The sequence below is a fragment of the Schistocerca serialis genome, chromosome 2 (genome assembly GCF_023864345.2).
Source record: "Schistocerca serialis cubense isolate TAMUIC-IGC-003099 chromosome 2, iqSchSeri2.2, whole genome shotgun sequence".
Lineage (NCBI taxonomy): Eukaryota > Metazoa > Arthropoda > Insecta > Orthoptera > Acrididae > Schistocerca > Schistocerca serialis.
The window spans coordinates 442294461-442311861 of record NC_064639.1 but is presented as its reverse complement, the minus strand read 5'-3'; the positions used below and the strand labels follow the sequence as shown (position 1 = coordinate 442311861).

General features: G+C 38.7%; 1 protein-coding gene across 1 annotated transcript in view; it reads left to right on the top strand.

Annotated features, from left to right (window-relative positions):
• LOC126456045 (anoctamin-4-like) overlaps positions 1–14977 on the top strand; it is a 204925-nt gene extending 189948 nt beyond the window's left edge. Inside the window, exons 19-20 of the mRNA XM_050091800.1 lie at positions 7088–7275; positions 8546–14977. Of these exons, the coding sequence (XP_049947757.1) occupies positions 7088–7275; positions 8546–8857 (500 nt within the window). The 3' untranslated portion in view covers positions 8858–14977. The remainder of the gene's footprint in view (positions 1–7087; positions 7276–8545) is intronic.
• Positions 14978–17401: the final 2424 nt, after the last annotated feature.

Genomic DNA, 17401 nt, shown 5'->3' with positions numbered 1-17401 from the left:
CAGATGGCGCCAAAGTCGATCACGTGGCGTCGGCTATGAGATTGTCTCTGGTGAGGATTCATAAGATGCTGTGAGCACTGGCGGTAACCAGCAGTAAGCTTTTTCATCTCCACTTGGTTCTTAGTAATACTATTCAGTGTGGTGATTGGAATAAGACTGATGGTATAACATTCAAATCTATGGAAGTTAGTGCAGAAATATCAGCAAATAGGCAGAAGAAGAAGTTCAATAACTTACAGAACAACATTTCGGAAGGTTCAGTTGAGGACAATTCTCGAACTGTTATTAACCTGTCTGATAAAGATTTGTCAAAAGTTGAAATTTCTGTACTAGCGAAAGGAGGCAATTTTGCTGTGATGCCCCAAAACGTACCCACAGAATATATTGTAGCAAATATTGAGGCCGGTATCCGTCAGCTTCCACAGCAGTCCGCTGACGTAATTAGGATGGAAACGGCTAGGATTTTACATACATGTAAGCCACCTAAAAGTAATTTGTCACAGGCTCAAAGGAAGGTGCTGAGGGATATAAATGCAGATAAAAACATTATTGTTCTTAATGAAGATAAGGGTAATGCCACCATCATACTGAACAGTAAGGACTATCATGGAAAAATCAATGATATTTTGGTTCCCTCCAATTACAAGAAACTCCAGAAAGATCCGACTATGAAGATTATAAGAATGACAAATCGACTGGTGAAAGCATCCTCATTTGGCTCCGACGATAAGAAGCTGCTTTGTAAAACGGAAGCGTACCCACCTAGACTTTATGGCTTATCCAAAGTTCATAAACCTGGGATTCCATTGAAGCCAGTTGTCAGCGCTATAGGTGGACCAACACACGAGTTAGCTAGACACCTTGCCTCAATGCTGCAGCCTTATGTTGGTAGGACGGACAGTCATATTAAAAATTCAGCTCATTTCATTGACAAGTTAAAGAAAACGAGCGTGGGCCTGGATGATATCCTCATCAGTTTTGACGTTGTGTCGTTATTTACCATGATTCCGGTAAACGAAGCTATCTTATGCATAGCGGATATTTTTCCTACCGATATTGTGGCATTATTCCGACACTGCCTCACCACAACCTACTTTCAATACAATAATGACTTTTATGAACAGATTGATGGGGTGGCTATGGGCAGTCCTTTCAGTCCTGCTGTGGCTAATTTATTTATGGAGACTTTTGAACAATGGGCGTTGCAGACTGCCAGTAAGAAACCAGCCAGATGGTATCGCTATGTCGATGAGACGTTCGTAGTATTGACACACGGAACTGAGGAGTTGGTTGCCTTCCTGACACATTTAAATAGCATTAATCCGAAAATCCAATTCACTATGGAGACAGAAAGGAATGGGCAATTGAATTTCCTGGATGTGTCTGTGATAAAACGACGGGACGGAACGTTGGGCCATAAGGTGTATAGAAAGCCCACACATACTGATCGTTACCTACATAAAGATTCAAACCACCACCCTAGACAAAAAAGAAGTGTAATGAAAACTTTGATAGACAGGGTGTACAAACTTTGTGAACCTGTTTATTTAAAAGATGAGATTGAACATCGACGGTCAACTTTCGTGAAGAATGGCTATTCCAGCAAGGATATAGATCGAACACTTCGCTCTAGGCAGAGAATCAGGAGCAACGACGAACAACAGTCGCCAAGGGCAAAGTTTTTCTTCCGTTCATTAGTAAGGTCACAGATCGCATTGGGAAAGTTTTAGGCAAGTATGGTGTGAAAACTACTTTCAGACCCACTAGGAAAATAAAAGAATTTTTAAGGTCGGCAAAAGATGCACGACACCCTTTGGCTACACCGGGGGTATATAAAATTCCTTGTAGTTGTGGACAGGTTTACATCGGTACCACAAAGAGAAGTGTGAACACCCGTCTTGCTGAACATAAGAGGAATTGCCGCCTGGGTCACACGGATAAATCGGCCATAGCGGAACATGTTTACCAGGAAGGTGATCATGAAATAAAATTCTGCGAGACAAGCATCGTATCAAAAACCTCGCATTATTATGCATGCTTGTATAGAGAGGTTATCGAGATTGATAAACATCGTAATAATTTTAACAGGAAAGACGAAGGTGTTAAACTGGATAAAATTTGGATGTCAGCGTTACACCGCAACCGTGACGATCGATTACTTTCAATCGAGAATGTTGGCATCACCAGAGACAATCTCATAGCCGACGCCACGTGATCGACTTTGGCACCATCTGTACTGCTTATATAATCAGCGCTTCCTCGAGTTCTCTTCACAGTTCGCCATTTTACCTCCGAGGATGTCTCCCGCAGTCAGAGACGAAACGTCAGGAGACAGGTTTATACTTCGACCACGGCCTATCAACCTGGAAGTTTTAAGTGAAGACAATACCGGCCGTGAAAGTTTACATTGTATGATCAAACTTTCAGTTAATAATAGTTCGGTCATTGGGCATAAGAATAAGATCAAAAAACAGCTAAAACATTATCTTTTGTATACTTCTTTCTACTCCCTACAGGAATTTTTTGACAATGTATAATAATTAGTAAAATATGTTTCATTTTATGCATTCCTATAAAAATGACTATATAGTGCTCCATATCAGTTGTGGCAATTAATATTATATGAATTAGAATGCAACCCTTATAATTTTTTTGTAATCTAGGTTGTTATTTGAATACTTGAACATCATGTATCTATTAACATATGTTTTACATTGTAATTCTCATGACCATTTACATATGGTTGTTATTGTAATAATCTCCCACGTTCTACATCCTAGCGATACACTTGCATCAAGAGTCCATGGAACTCGAAACTAAATACATAATGAAACTGCACCTCTGTATCTGCAGGCATCATTGGCTATGTGTGTGTGTGTATGTGAATTGTGCATATATGATTGCTTGTATGTGTGCTTCTTTGCATCTGAGGAATTACTTTGTGCGACTGGTTAGTCTCATTCCAAATGTACTTTAAAATTGTGCATTTGCTGCACAACACTTCCTCCATCCATTTCTCTCTTGTTAACAGTATTATGAGAAGGAAAATTGCTACTCACCATATAGTGGAGATGCTGAGTCGAAGATAAGCACAACGAAAAGACTTTCACAATTAAATCTTTAGGCCACTGGCCTTCATCAACGACAGACGCTCATACACACACACACACACACACACATTCACACCAACGCAACTCACACACACAACTGCAGTCTCAGACAACTGAAACCACCCTGCAAGCAGCAGCACCAGTGCATGATGAGAGTGGTAACTAGGTGGTGGTGAAGAGGAGGCAGGGATAGGGAAAGGGAGGGATAGTATGGTGGGGGTAGCAAACAGTGAAGTGCTGCAGGTTAGACAGAGTGCAGGGGAGAGGTGAGGTGCAGGGCAGGAGGGGGGGGGGGGGGGGGGAGAGAGAGTAGCGCTAAGGAAATCAATTAAAAAACTGGGGTCGAAAGACAGCTGTGTAGTGCAGGAGTGGAAAAATAGGGAAGGTGCTGCCGACGAAGGCTCCACCATTGTTGTTTTGAACCGCAAGGATACCTGGTGGAAGGACTCCACCAGCTGTCAGAAACTTCCACCTATGAACCTTGCCATAGTGACCCCATTCTAGTAATCCAGTAGGATCTCCAGTCACTACTCAAATCCTTAGGCCCATCCCAGAACCTCTCCCTGGAGTCCATCTCTCCACTCACCCTGCACTCCTACCTTCCACATGCTTCCTAAAGTCCATAAACTTAACCTAACCACCCAGGATGCTCCATTGTGGCCAGTTACTATGCCCCCACTGAAAAAATCTCTGCTCTCATAGATCAACACCTTCAACCTACTACCCAGAACCTACACTCGTATAGAAAAGATACCAACCATTCCCTCCACTGACACTCCACAGTTCCTGACCCTTTACCACAAGGTGCCCTGCTTGTCACTGCTGATGCCACCTGCCTGTGCACTAACATTCCTAATGCCCATGGCATTACCACTATTGAACACTCTATCGAACTCTACCTTCCCCAGTGCCTGACAGATTCCAAACCAACAACCTCCTTCCTAGTCCCCATGACCAACTATATCCTCACACACAATTACTCCTCCTTTGATGGCATTACCTACAAACAAATCCTATGCCAACCTTTTAATGGCCCATCTAGAGGAATTCTTCCTAAAACCACAGAATCCTAAACCCCTCATCTGGTTCAGAATCATTGATGACATCTTTGCTATCTGGATTGAAGGTGAGAACACCCTGTCCACATTCCTACAGAACGTCATTAACTTCTCCCAATTTGTTTCATCTGGTCCTACTCAACCCAACAAACCACTGTGCTGCATCCTATGTAGGCATGACAACCAACAAGCTGACTGTCCGCATGAATGGCCACCAACAAACTGTGGGCAAAAAGAACGTGGACCACCCTGTTGCTGAACACACTGTCAAACATGATATCCCACATCTCAATGACTGCTTCACAGCCTGTGCCATATGGATCCTTCCCACCAACACCAGCTTTTCTGAATTGCGCAGGTGGGAACTTTCCCTGTCATACATCCTACGTTCCCGTAACCATCTTGGCCTCAACCTTCGTTAGTCAGTGTCCTCACCCATCCGGCCCTTTCCCTGTTCCCATTCCAGCATTACGGAGCTGTCATTCCACAATCACACCCAGTCTTTTTATTGATTTCCTTTACCGCTTCTGAACCCCCCACCCCGCACCTCACCTCTTCCCTGCCCTCCATCTAACCTGCAGCACTTCAGTGTCTGCCACCCACACCATACTATCCCTCCCCCTCCTCATGCCAGCCTCCTCCTTATCCCCATTCAATTGCCACTCCCATCATGCACTGGTGCTGCTGCTCGCAGTGTGGTTTCAGTTGCCTGAGACTGCAGTCATGTGTTTGAGTTGCATTTACCAGTGTGTGTGTGTGTGTATGTATTGTTGATGAAGTCCAATGGCCAAAAGCTTTATTTGTGAAAGTCTTTTTATTGAGCCTATCTTCGACTCAGCATCTCCGGTGTATGGTGAGTAACAACTTTCCTTCTCATAATATTGTTGCATTCCATTCTGGATTTTCCATTGTTTCACTCTTGTTAACTTTTGATAGTTTCACAGATGTGAAATAATGAGGTAGGTAATCTGTTCAAAAGATAGTTTAGTGTGGCAAAGGCTTGTGAATACATAAATTTTAAATATTTCATTCTATTTCTGTGCTGATATTTACTAGTAACGTGGCTTCTGTGAGCTATAACAGTTTATATTTGTCAATATTGTAGTTTTTCATTATGAACAGACTGTAATATTTTACATTTAATACGATACAAAACAGCTCAGTATTTCTTTGTAAATTATTAGTATGAATTTTAAATTGCTAATAAAGAGAAAGAGTTCTAAATCAAGGATGATTACACATGTACAGTATAATAAATATTTATCATCACTCTTTGCTTATGAAATTACAATGGGACTTTATTCAGTAGTCTTGTGTGAGGACCAAATCCTTTTGTCTGAACTGAAAAGAGATTCACAGCAAAAGAACTGTATGGTGAACTGCGTCTAGTGTGGATGTAGAGAGTAGTACCATGTTTTAAGAAGATAATGTGTTAGATTCACAAAGAATCAAACTCTGCTTTACTGTGATATTTGGCACAAAAACTGAAAAAATGAAATTCATCCCACACAAATGTAATACTTATAGAAACAAAAAAATGAAGTTTCCAGTGGATGCAGTCACATTGCTAACATCAAATGACTATTATTTGGACCCACAATGCATTTGACTGAATTTTTTTACACAAAATTCTACCAAAAAATCTAGACAGTACAGAAGAGCAGTGGGACAGACATAGGATAATTAACTACTACATGTAATATGTGAATAGTATCTTCTTCCAACATGGTCCTGTAACTAAGTGCCACTTATCAAATGATGGGAAGTTAAGGGTGGAATAGAACCAACATTGAAAGGACAGAATGCTACTCTCCACATAGAGGTGGCATTGAGTAGCAGGCAGGCACAGTGAAAAGGAATACTAGAAATATTTCTGCTTTATGGAAAGGATAGATTGCTTCTCATCACACAGAGGAAGCATTTTATGGAATCATATATTGCTATGCACTACAAGAAGAGGACTTTATCCAAAAGCTGTCACTAATCATCATAACAAATGCTAGACTGCACCTAGTTTTGGAGCGTAGCACAGAATCATGGAGCAATGAGAAGACATTGTTTTATAGTGATTAACCATGGTATATTTTTTATGTTCCAGTGAAAGGTAGAATTCTGTCAACATTGTCATCATTAAAGACAGGGAAGCATATGAGATAGGGGAATGTCTGCTGCACAGTATCTTGGGGTGACCATAGTATCTACAGTGAAATTTGATATGGGATAGTTACGATGTGGTCCAGCTTCTCACTGTATAAGCTTGGGACTCATTCAAACAGGAAACTGTGAACTTCATACTGTATAGTGTTAATTGTGATGTTTCTAAAAGTATATTTTTGACATGTCAAAGATTAATAAAAAGAATAACTGATACAAATCATTGGTTGATTAAACATTACTCCCTATTTAAAATTTGGATGGTGGGCCATTTCTGTCAGACCATTTAGCAGTAGTACACTAGAATTGCATAGAAGTCACTAAGTCTCAATTTTAGTTGAATTCCATGCTTTACATTCTTCTAGACCTTTTTGGAAATTTTTCCATACTTATATATTTTGAAAACTCATTCATTTTCCCATACACATAAGTACATATGCATACCTTTATATGTAGAGGTTGGAGTGGTTGGGGAGAGACGGGGATTACAATCAGGTTGTCCAGTGAGTAGCTCTAAGTGTACCAAAGCAATGATGTTAACATGCATCCTCAAGTTTTGTATTGTATTAAAACTAGTGAGTACCAGCCATTAAAATTATTAGCTAAAAATAATAGTGGCTTTTATAAGTATTAGCTCTTGCATAGCACATTGTTCTGTTTCCCTTAATGAGGTTGAAATAATGTAGTTTGTGTTGATGTTTGTGTAATAAAATTGCCATTTTATACCCCCTTGTTTACATTTCTATTACTCTTTCTTTCTGTCAGAATTCAATACATCTGACTTCCAGAAAGATATGATACCTGATGATGATGGCAATCCCAACACACCGCCTCCAGAGACTTGCCAATATAGAGGTTATCGTAACAATGCCACTTCTGAGGGTCCGTATGGCCTTTCAGCTGTCTACTGGCATGTCTTTGCAGCCAGACTTGCATTTGTTGTTGTATTTGAAGTAAGTGAACTATGTACCCAGTAGTGCACTGCTTTAAGTTGGCTTTAGTAACATTGCTATTACAGATGTATGTGATTGCCTTAGAGATTTAGAGACTTCAAACAACTGTTCAGTAAAATAGAATTTCAATATGCCATTATTTCATTCACAATTAGCAGTTCCTCCATTTTGTTCTGTTATTATTATAGCTCAGAACAACTTTTTCTCATCATCAGTGAGCTTGAACTACCAAAAATAACTGAAAAATTAGTTCAAAAATCACCTGAGAAGTATATCTTCTTTGTTAAGTTTTCTATTTCTTTTCACTGCATGCTTTGTATGTATTACAGTGACAGTTTCATGATTGAAAAAACAACCAAACAAAAATTATGAAAGTCAGCAGTTCACTTACAAATAAATGAATCTATCCATCATTTGTCTGATGAGTGACTGCCTTTTCTAATTATTGTCTGTTGTTTCTCTTCATATTTTTTTATTTGTGATTCCATTTTAGCTTATACATAGGTATTAGTCCTTTTAATTTGGACGTAGAGAATGAGCACTGAGATTTAAAAAAATGAATAACAGCAAGCAAAACTTGTGTACAAGGAAATACTACAAGAGTGTGCTGAAGAGTAATGCCTCTGAATTTTTTATGTGAAAACTCTTAAAGCTTCACAAATCAAACAAATGTTATTAAAATTCTACATCTTTATTCTCAACGTAGTTAATCTGCTGATAAGCACACTTCCCCCAACAAGAGACCAGCTTTTCGACACAGCCACAGTCTCACTTCTGCTTGCACTGCTTCATCAGAAAAAGATGAAAATCGGATGGGGCCAAGTCAGGACTCTACAGAGGATGGTTAATGACAGTGAATCCAAGGTGTTGGACTGTGGCAGATGTTGAAGCACTTGTGTGTTGTCTGACATTTTCATGGTGAAGGAGAGGGGGCTCCACGTGTGGATGAACTCTTTGAAATCAAAACTTGACTACAGCATGCTGTTTCTCACAGACTGACATAGTTAGATTATATGCCACCATATTACACACTACAATTTGGAGCCTTTTAGCAAACAGAGGGCTGCAAATATGTAGACATGGAGAATAAAGATGTTGCATGTTAACAATATTTGTTTTATATAAAAAGCTTTAACAGTTACCCTTAATTTGTGTGCATTACTTTTCAGCACACCCTCATAGTTGCACATAAAAACATATGTACTTCAATTATAGTTTTAAATGTGCTTTAGAGACTCTAATTAAAAAGGTTTTATTTTCAATTTTGCAGCATATTGTGTTTGCACTGACAGGAATTATGGCATATGCCATACCAGATATTCCACAAGAGGTCCAAACTCAAGTGAAACGTGAGAAGCTTTTGGAGAAAGAGAGAAAGTATGAAATTGGCCTCAAAGCAGCAGGTTCTCCAAGTAATTTTCGTGACAGAGAAGATGGAAGTAAACTTCAAGGGAGATTACAGCTGCCTCCACTTTTGCCTCCTGGGACAGCAAGAGAATCAAACAACTGGTGGGCTCGGCGAGTGAGCAAAGTACGAGATGTATCAACAAGTCTTGCAGCCCTCAACAAAACAACCACTTAGCACCAAGAAAATGAATTGTACAATACTTTCTCCTGATGCGGCAAAGCTGAAAATCATTTTCTTGGCTATCTGCTGTTCAGAACTTTTATCTTGTACCTATATATTTCAAAGGCATTAACACAACCGCAGAAGACCAGTGCCTACTAAAGAAAATTGTTTGTGACTTGGTCCGATTAGTGCCTACTAAAGAAAATTGTATGTGACTTGGTCCGATACAGAAAGCATTGCTCAAATAAAAGAGAGAGTTGTATGGAATTGTTGGCTAGGAGGCCCTGAGGAGTAAATCCACCCTCCTAATCAGAAAGGCATAATGGTCCTTTTCTTTGCAGTGTGTAAGAGTTGTGTCTTAAGTGTCTCTGTAATGAATGTTTGTATAGTATGGTGCCATACTTGTGTCTCATGATGATGAGAGAAGGTAGGGGGTGAAAACTGCTGTCAGCAATAGCCTACTCTTCTCATGTAGCACAAAGGGGACCACTGAGCATAAAGTCTCCATCTGATCATGCTGTAGGACACTGTGGAGGGTTTGGAATTTAATCTAAGACATTGATGCCAAGTCTGGTGATAATTCCTCTTTCCCTTTGCTGCCCACATACAAGAGGTGAAAATTTCTTCCGCCACCATGTTTCAGACCAACTACCTCTGAACTGAGCGCCATCGCACAGTGATGCATTAGCAACTTTTGCTATGGAAATTCCTATATTTCAGATGAAAAACATTTTTAACTGTTAGTCATTCAGCTAGTGATTACAGAATAGGTGCCACTGAATATGACTGATAGCATAAATAAATTGTATCCAAGTAAGACTCTGTGTTCTGAATGGGTGCTGAAATATAGGTACTCAGCATTTCGTATGTGCAACTGTTTATTGATCTGTAGATATATATGTATTGTTCTGTGCATTTTGACAATTTTGCCAACATCTTTGTTTTATTATTGTTTTGAGGTATCCACACAAAAAAATGAAGAAGTTTGGAAATAATAAAACTTGCTTGTTGCATCAGATACAAAGATTGTTAAATTGAAAATGTTTTATTGTTGAAGATTATGGGACCATTTAATAGTCTTGGATTCTATTAGCAATGCATCCAGTATATGTAACTTATTTCTCTACCTTCAGAGTAGTAATTATTGCCAGTACATTATTATAGGAATGTTGTGACTGGTGTTGCAAATTGAGTTATATACCATCTACTAAGGCTGTGACAAGTACAAAAATAATGTCAACTATTGTTGATAAGTAAAAATCTTTAAAATACAAAAATATTGTACCTTAAGCAATATGCATTTAATATTAAGCAGATGTATTAAGATTTGCTTCTCTTCCATGTTTAATATGAAGTTTTGCTGTATTCTCTGCTTTTTCTCCCATCAGTTTTCTTACTTCTTGTTTTTGATTTTTTAAATATTGTTGATACTATTTTATTTCATTCAGTCTCCTTTACTTCAGATTGATATACCCACCTGGGTTTCTCTCATATTTGATACATACTGTTTATTTAGTGATCTGATTGTAGTGGACTGTTCTATCCTCCTCATTACTAGATGGATTATTTATGTTAATTCCATTCTAAGTGTTAATCAAAAGGAAATCTATTTTCTGAATTGTGTTTGTGGGACAGATATTCTGATAATGGATAAACCCTTACCTCTCTTTGAAATTTCATATTTTTGCACACTGAAGAACGTAACTTTCAACTTGATTAATTTTTACTAACAAAATTGTTAAACTGTTTTTGAAAATTGTTATGAAAACTGTAAACTAAACCCAGAGGTAAACTAAGTTTATTGCTCAAGAACATGTTAACTCATCACAGATGGCTATCACTTAACCATGCAGTTTCATACATGTGTCATGTGCAATACCCTCATGTTGTTTTTTTTATTGTATTTTGTAGATGTATACTATTCCTTTTTTCTTTCTTTTGTGTATTTTACTTTGTATTCTTATACACATATTTTGTTTCTGCATTTCATTAATGCTTTATATAATTACTCATATTCTTCTTGCTAACACAGCACTGTTGTCTCTATCATTGCATGCCTTACCGCAAAAGTTTTATTTTTAACTTCTTATGAGAACTGCAGTGCATAGTGATTATCTTCAACAGATGTCGTCATAAAATTAGTCTTAATGGGCTTCTGTCACACTGTTTCCTTTTGGTTTACTTATTGTAATGTAACATGCCGTTCTAATTATTGTTTGTCCTTTTAGTTTTGCCATTCTGTTAAATACCTGTAGCAGTTTCTATCCATTAATATTTTTGTTTGCATTAACAGAGTGTTTTTATATGCAATGAATTCCATCTGCTGATATGGTGGACACTCCCATTATGTTTCTAATTTATATTTATGTCTACAGAATGTTTTTGATTCTATGACCATTTCCTGCCTCATTTTATAACATTAACTTAAGGTAGACAGTTTCCTTTTTTGATACTTTTCGTCAAACCTGCATTTGCAAATTGTGTACACCATCAAACTCATTGTATAGGATGTATGTCCGAAAAGTCCTGTAGCATAAGCAGAATCAGTGTGCTTAAATAATATGTTGTCTACTGAGCTGTACACATTTTTATAGCTAGAACTGTAAATTTTTGATGACTTGGGGGTTTAACAACTGGGACAATTACTTCACATATGTTGTTGCCTCTTGAATGATGATGAGTCATATTACATATCAAAAATTTAACACACTCACACAAATCATAATCTGATGGCTGTGTAACCCTTTCAGCAGCTCCTTTATAGCCAATCCAGGATTCCAGGAATGTAGAATCCAACCAGTCCTCTATAGCCAATTTGTGATGGTGGCTACATCTGATGGAGTACCATCATACATGAATCACTTCTATTTAATTTAATTATGAAAATAAATTAGGAGTAAAGACAAGAACTCACCAAATAGTAGAGGCACTGCATTACTAACAGGCATGTAAACTAAACTGAGAACTTTGGTATATTTTGGACAGATATTTTTTCAAGCTAGAGTACACATACATATGTGTGCACCCACCCATTCACCCACCCATCCACACACATACGCACACACACACACACACACACACACACACACACACACACACACACACACACACACACACACATGCACACACACACACACCTATACAGTTGAATTGTGCCAGATGACTACACAGTGACAGGACTGCAGTTCTGCAGGTAGACCGATGTGAGGAGTTGTGTTGGGTGGAGAGTGCAAGGGGAGAAAGGGGGTTGGGTGAGGGAGGGATGGTTGCAGAAGAATAGCTGATGACTCGGAAGGAGGCAGCAGGTGTGCAAGATAGGAATGCCTCCTGTATGCAATGCAGAGGCAGCAGGTTCACGGGATAGGAATGCACAAACTAGAACCAATGAGTTCATGAAGCACAAATTGATTATGATGAGAAGGGATGGGTGACATAACAGAGAAAAGGGGAGGCTGTGGGAAAGAGAGTTTGTGTGCAACATGAGTGAAGTTAGTTTGTTGGGGCAAGGAGGAAGTGGGTGTAGAGCAGGGCATTAGCAGATATCGAGGCCAGGAGGATTATGTTAAAGGATGTGTTGTGATAACTCCCACCTATACGGTTCAGAAAAGCTGGTGCTGGGGTGAGGGGGACCCTAGGTTCCACAGGGATGTGATCCATTTAGCAAGAGGTTGGAGGTGGGTATGGCAAAGCAATGGAACAGGATAGGATGTGTGGGCAGGAGAATACCTCACAGATTTTGGGTGGGATGTTCCTTTTTTCCAGGCACAGTGATAGTCAAAGCCATGGCAGAGGATATGGTTCAGCTGTTTCAGTCCAGAATTATATTGGTTGATGAGAGGGCTTATCCTTTGGAGTTGATTTTTTGGGTTGGTGGGAGGATTAAGGATATGTAAAGACTGGATGTGAGAAGTATGCACATGGACTAGGTTTGGGGTTTAGTGTCTGTCTGTGAAGGCCTTAATGAGACCTCCAGCACACAAGAAAAAGGAGTTCTTGTCACTCCAGCTGTGCTACCCCATGGCTAGCCAGAATATATTGGAGAGATTTTTTGGCATGGAAGGGATGACAGCTGTCAAATTGCAGGTGCTCTTGATGCTTAGTGAGCTTGATATAGACAGAAGTATAGATGTAACCATCAGAACAGGTCCAGGTGAAGCTAATGGGAGAGAAGGTGTAGAGGCTGTGGTGGAATGAGGATAGGATATCTTGGCCCTGTGTCTAAATCATGAAGATATCATCAATGAAACTGAACCAGACAATAGCTTAGGGGTATTGAGAGGCTAGGAGGGTTTCCTCTAGATGATCAATAGACAGATTGGCATAGGATGGTGTCCTGCAAGGCCCATGGTGATGCTGCAGATTCATTTGTATATCCACCTCTCACAGGAGATGTAGGTACGATTACCAATCTACTTAATGAGATGTACAATGAACAAAATGGTGGGTTTGGTGTCAGAAGATGTTAGGAAAGGTAGTGTTTGATAGGAACACACTCCTGCAATCTGTCAGTTCCAACACAGACTTATCTTATCCCATCAGAGACAGGATCATCTGTGTAAGCAGATGTGTCATGTATAACTCTGCTGCAATTTCTGCACAGCACTTTATGTGGACATAAAATCCAACCAACTGTCCACCCAAATGAATGGCCACCACCAGGTGTTGGCCATGAGGAGATTACATGTGCCTCCCTCTGAACAATTAACCATTTTTCAGCAGACGTCCTACCTGTTACCTGCCTCCTTTCTTCCCTCATCCATTTCACATGACACAGCCTCTAACCCCAATCCACCTGCAGAACTGCAGTTCCAGCATTCTGTTTTCAAACAACTGCAGTTCTTGTATTGTTTGTTCAACTAACGCAATGTAGCTTTACATAGGTGTTTGTTTGTGTGTGTGTGTGTGTGTGTGTGTGTGTGTGTGTGTGTGTGTAAGGGTACTGCAGCTCAGAAAAGGATTTGTCCGAATGGTGGCAAAGTTTTCAGTCCTGTTTATGTGCCTGTAGAAGAACCTACTATTTGGTGAATGGTTACGTTTGCTCCTAAATTATTTACATTCTGCCAGAACTGTAAATGCCATATTAATTTAATGATAGATACATTCCAGTACTGTACAGTTCATATATCAGGTAACTGAGCAATATTGTCTAGTAGTTCTTGATTGCAGCCTCTTCCAAAAAGTGTGAGACAACCTCATGTTGGTTCCATGAACTACATCGTATGATAACCTGCTGGTCCCCTTGTCGGTGAAGTTCATACAAGAAGAGTTTATTCTGGCACAAATATTGCAGATTCTGGGTATTGGCCTCTGTACTGACACAAGTATCTCATGGAAAAACAGCACACTGTAAAAATGTAGCATCTTCATCCATATTCTTTAAGAAGCAAGCTAATATCTTCAGTCTGCATTCAGAGCAATCTTCCAGTAGCTGAGACAAGAGTTGCAGTTTACATGGATCAGTGTGTAGCCTTCCTTATCAGGGATCCATCTGCAGTAACTCCACACTTCTGAAATTCTCATCTATCCTAAAGTTGTTGTTCAGTGCAATAGTGACTGAACTTAGAGGTAACAAATGGATGTAAGTAATCTTCACTCCCACATAGCAGAATGTTTCATATGTTTACATCTTTTGATAGCATCATTCATTCAAAAAATAAATACAAATAACTAAACAAAAATGTCTATGTTGCAAGACTTGACAGGCATAATAAATTTTCCATTCTTTTATACTTTTCAAAAGTCCAGGAAATAAGATAATTCTAATTTCCATGCTTTCCTAAAATAATTATGAACTCTTTTCCATATATTTGACTGCACATAAACCAAAACCTCTTTGACAGTATTCTTAATGGGTTTATGTGCACTAAATTTCAAAATAAGAATGTTCTTCATGATTAATTCATAGCAAGATATTATGTTAACAGTGATGATAAATTGTTAACATTCATTGCAAACAATTATTGTGGGCTTAGCTTATTTTTTATAGTGCAGTATCGACACCAATCAAGTATTTGAATAAATTCCTTATTCTTCATTTCAATTGTGACTTGTGACACTTGTATTATCACAGTATTTTAAGAATTTTCAACGTTTGTATTTGTTTCATATGTGGATATTGAATGGCTTATTTATTCTTTGTTACTTTAAAAATCTAATCATAATTAAATGAATTGCTACATTTATGCTGTTCCTTCTCTTTACAAGTGAACACACGCATTGCATTTCATTACCTCAATTTGTTCATATACTTTATACAGTTATTTTAAAAATGAAAAATTGTAACAAACTTGAAACATTGTTTGATAATATTAATAAAATATTTTTCTAGTAAAACTTTTATACTTATCTTTTTGTTTCTTGACATTCCACCAATAAGTCTTTTCCCAGATTATGCACAGCATATCTGTAAGTTATTTTTATGCAGAAACACTGCAATATGTTTAAAATTCAGGGTAGTAGCATGGGAAAAGATAGTGGTCCAAGTAAGGACTAGATGAAATTAGAAATTAATTCATTGAACGAACATATGTGTTAATTGTTCAGTCAAGACATTTCAAATAAGCAAGACTCCATAACACATTGTGATGGAGATTTGTGTAATACTAGAGATTATCAACATGCAGGGTCATTAAGTAACTGTACTTCTCTTTACAGTTTTTGTCAAGTGGCTCTTGGTGGACAGCTGCCCCACACAAATAAAGACACAATCTTCTCAGCTGGTCTCAAATTATCACCAAATCTGTAAAAATTGATGTTTGCCAGCTCATGATGTACGGTAAACATACGAGGTCTGTTAGATAGGTATCTGACCTAAAGAAGTTTTTTTTTTTTTTTTTTTTTTTTAAAACATCCATTGAATTTTAATCTAGTGTGTTTGCACAAGCCAAACTTGAACCTTCATGCACATGTGCGAACTTTTTGTCAAATATCAATAGCAATCAGCAGTTGAGTGAGGTAGCAGCTAGTGCTCACATTGATGTTTTATTGCAAGGGAAATGATGGAATGACTGAAGCAACAATACTGCATCAAATTTAGCCAGAAACAGGGTGACAGCCAGGGGGAAACCATTCGGAAGATTCAGACTGCTTTCAGTGATGATGTATGGGCATCACACAAATTAAGGAGTGATACAACTGGTTTTAAACATAGCTGCACATCAGTGGAGAGCGAGCCACATTCCAGTCGACCATCAACATGCAGAGGTGGTCAGGTCTTTGCCAAGGTGAATATTGTGGTGATGTGGAACCGTCATGTGAACTATCAGAGAAATTGCAGAAGAAGTGAGCATCAGCACTTTTTTGGAATATTTTATTGTCACCAGAGACTTGGTCATGAAGAGAGTGTCGGCTAAATTCATGGTGAAGCTGCTGATGGTGGAGCAAGAGCAACTTTGTGTTGAAGTATCACAGGACATGCTGGACTCCCCAAACAGTGACCTTGACTTTGCGAACACCATAATCACTTGTGACAAGTCGTGGGTGTATGGGTAAGGCCCAGGAACCAAATCCCAAATGCATTCCTTGTCACCAAGACCAAAGAAGGCCACCAAGTGCACAGAAATGTCAAAGTTATGGTGACTGCTTTCTTTAACTTCAGCGGTGTGGTACACCACGAGTATGTGCCACAGGATCAAACAATCACCAAAGGATACTACAGGGTTGTCCTCCATCACTTGCAGTCCACAGAAAATTGTTGCCTCCATCACGATGATGTTCCAGCACATTCCTTGCACTTGATTCAGACATTTTTGGCAAAAAAAAAAAAAAAAAAAAAAAAAAAAAAAAAAAAAAAAAAAAAAAAAGGTTCGTGTGCTTCAGCAGGCTCCTTACTCCCCTGGTTTGGTCTCCTGCAACTTCTGGCTGTTCCCCAAACTTAAGAGCCCATTGAAAGGAAGGTGATCTCAGACAAGAGAGTACATTATGGTAGCAAAGACAGCTGAGCTTAACTTCCTTCTGAAAGAGGCCTTTTTGGCATGCTTCCAACAAATGCTTATGCAGTGACACTAAACTAGAAGGTCTCATTAGGGACTATATATTGGCATGTAAATTTAAGAATTACAAGGTTCCTTAAGAGGCTTCTGCAAGATGTTCAGTTATCAACTTTACACCATTTCCTTACTGCCTACTTCTATGGAATAAATACCTATCTGACCACAGTTGCACTGTCTCCGAATATAATAAACACAACAGTACTGAGAGAAAGTATACTATACCTGAATCAGAATAACAAAGTGACTGACAGCTTTGTGTTTACAGGACGGCTACCACAGCAACAACCAATCAGAGCACATGTTTGGCCACTCCCTCTATCCTGCACACAGTTGTCATATCACTCTGCTACCTCAACTGCAGACGACAAGTGTGGTGAATAACATAACTGATTTATTCTTTGTTTTGTTTCTTTATGTGGTATATTTCTTTTCTGGCATATGTGAAGGTAACCATGAAATTGCTTAGGAAAGTGGTAAGACTAATATAATCTTGTGCAATGAACTCAATATTGCATGTTAATGGTGAATGTATAAACATAACATCTGTTGCTATTGGAGCCATTTG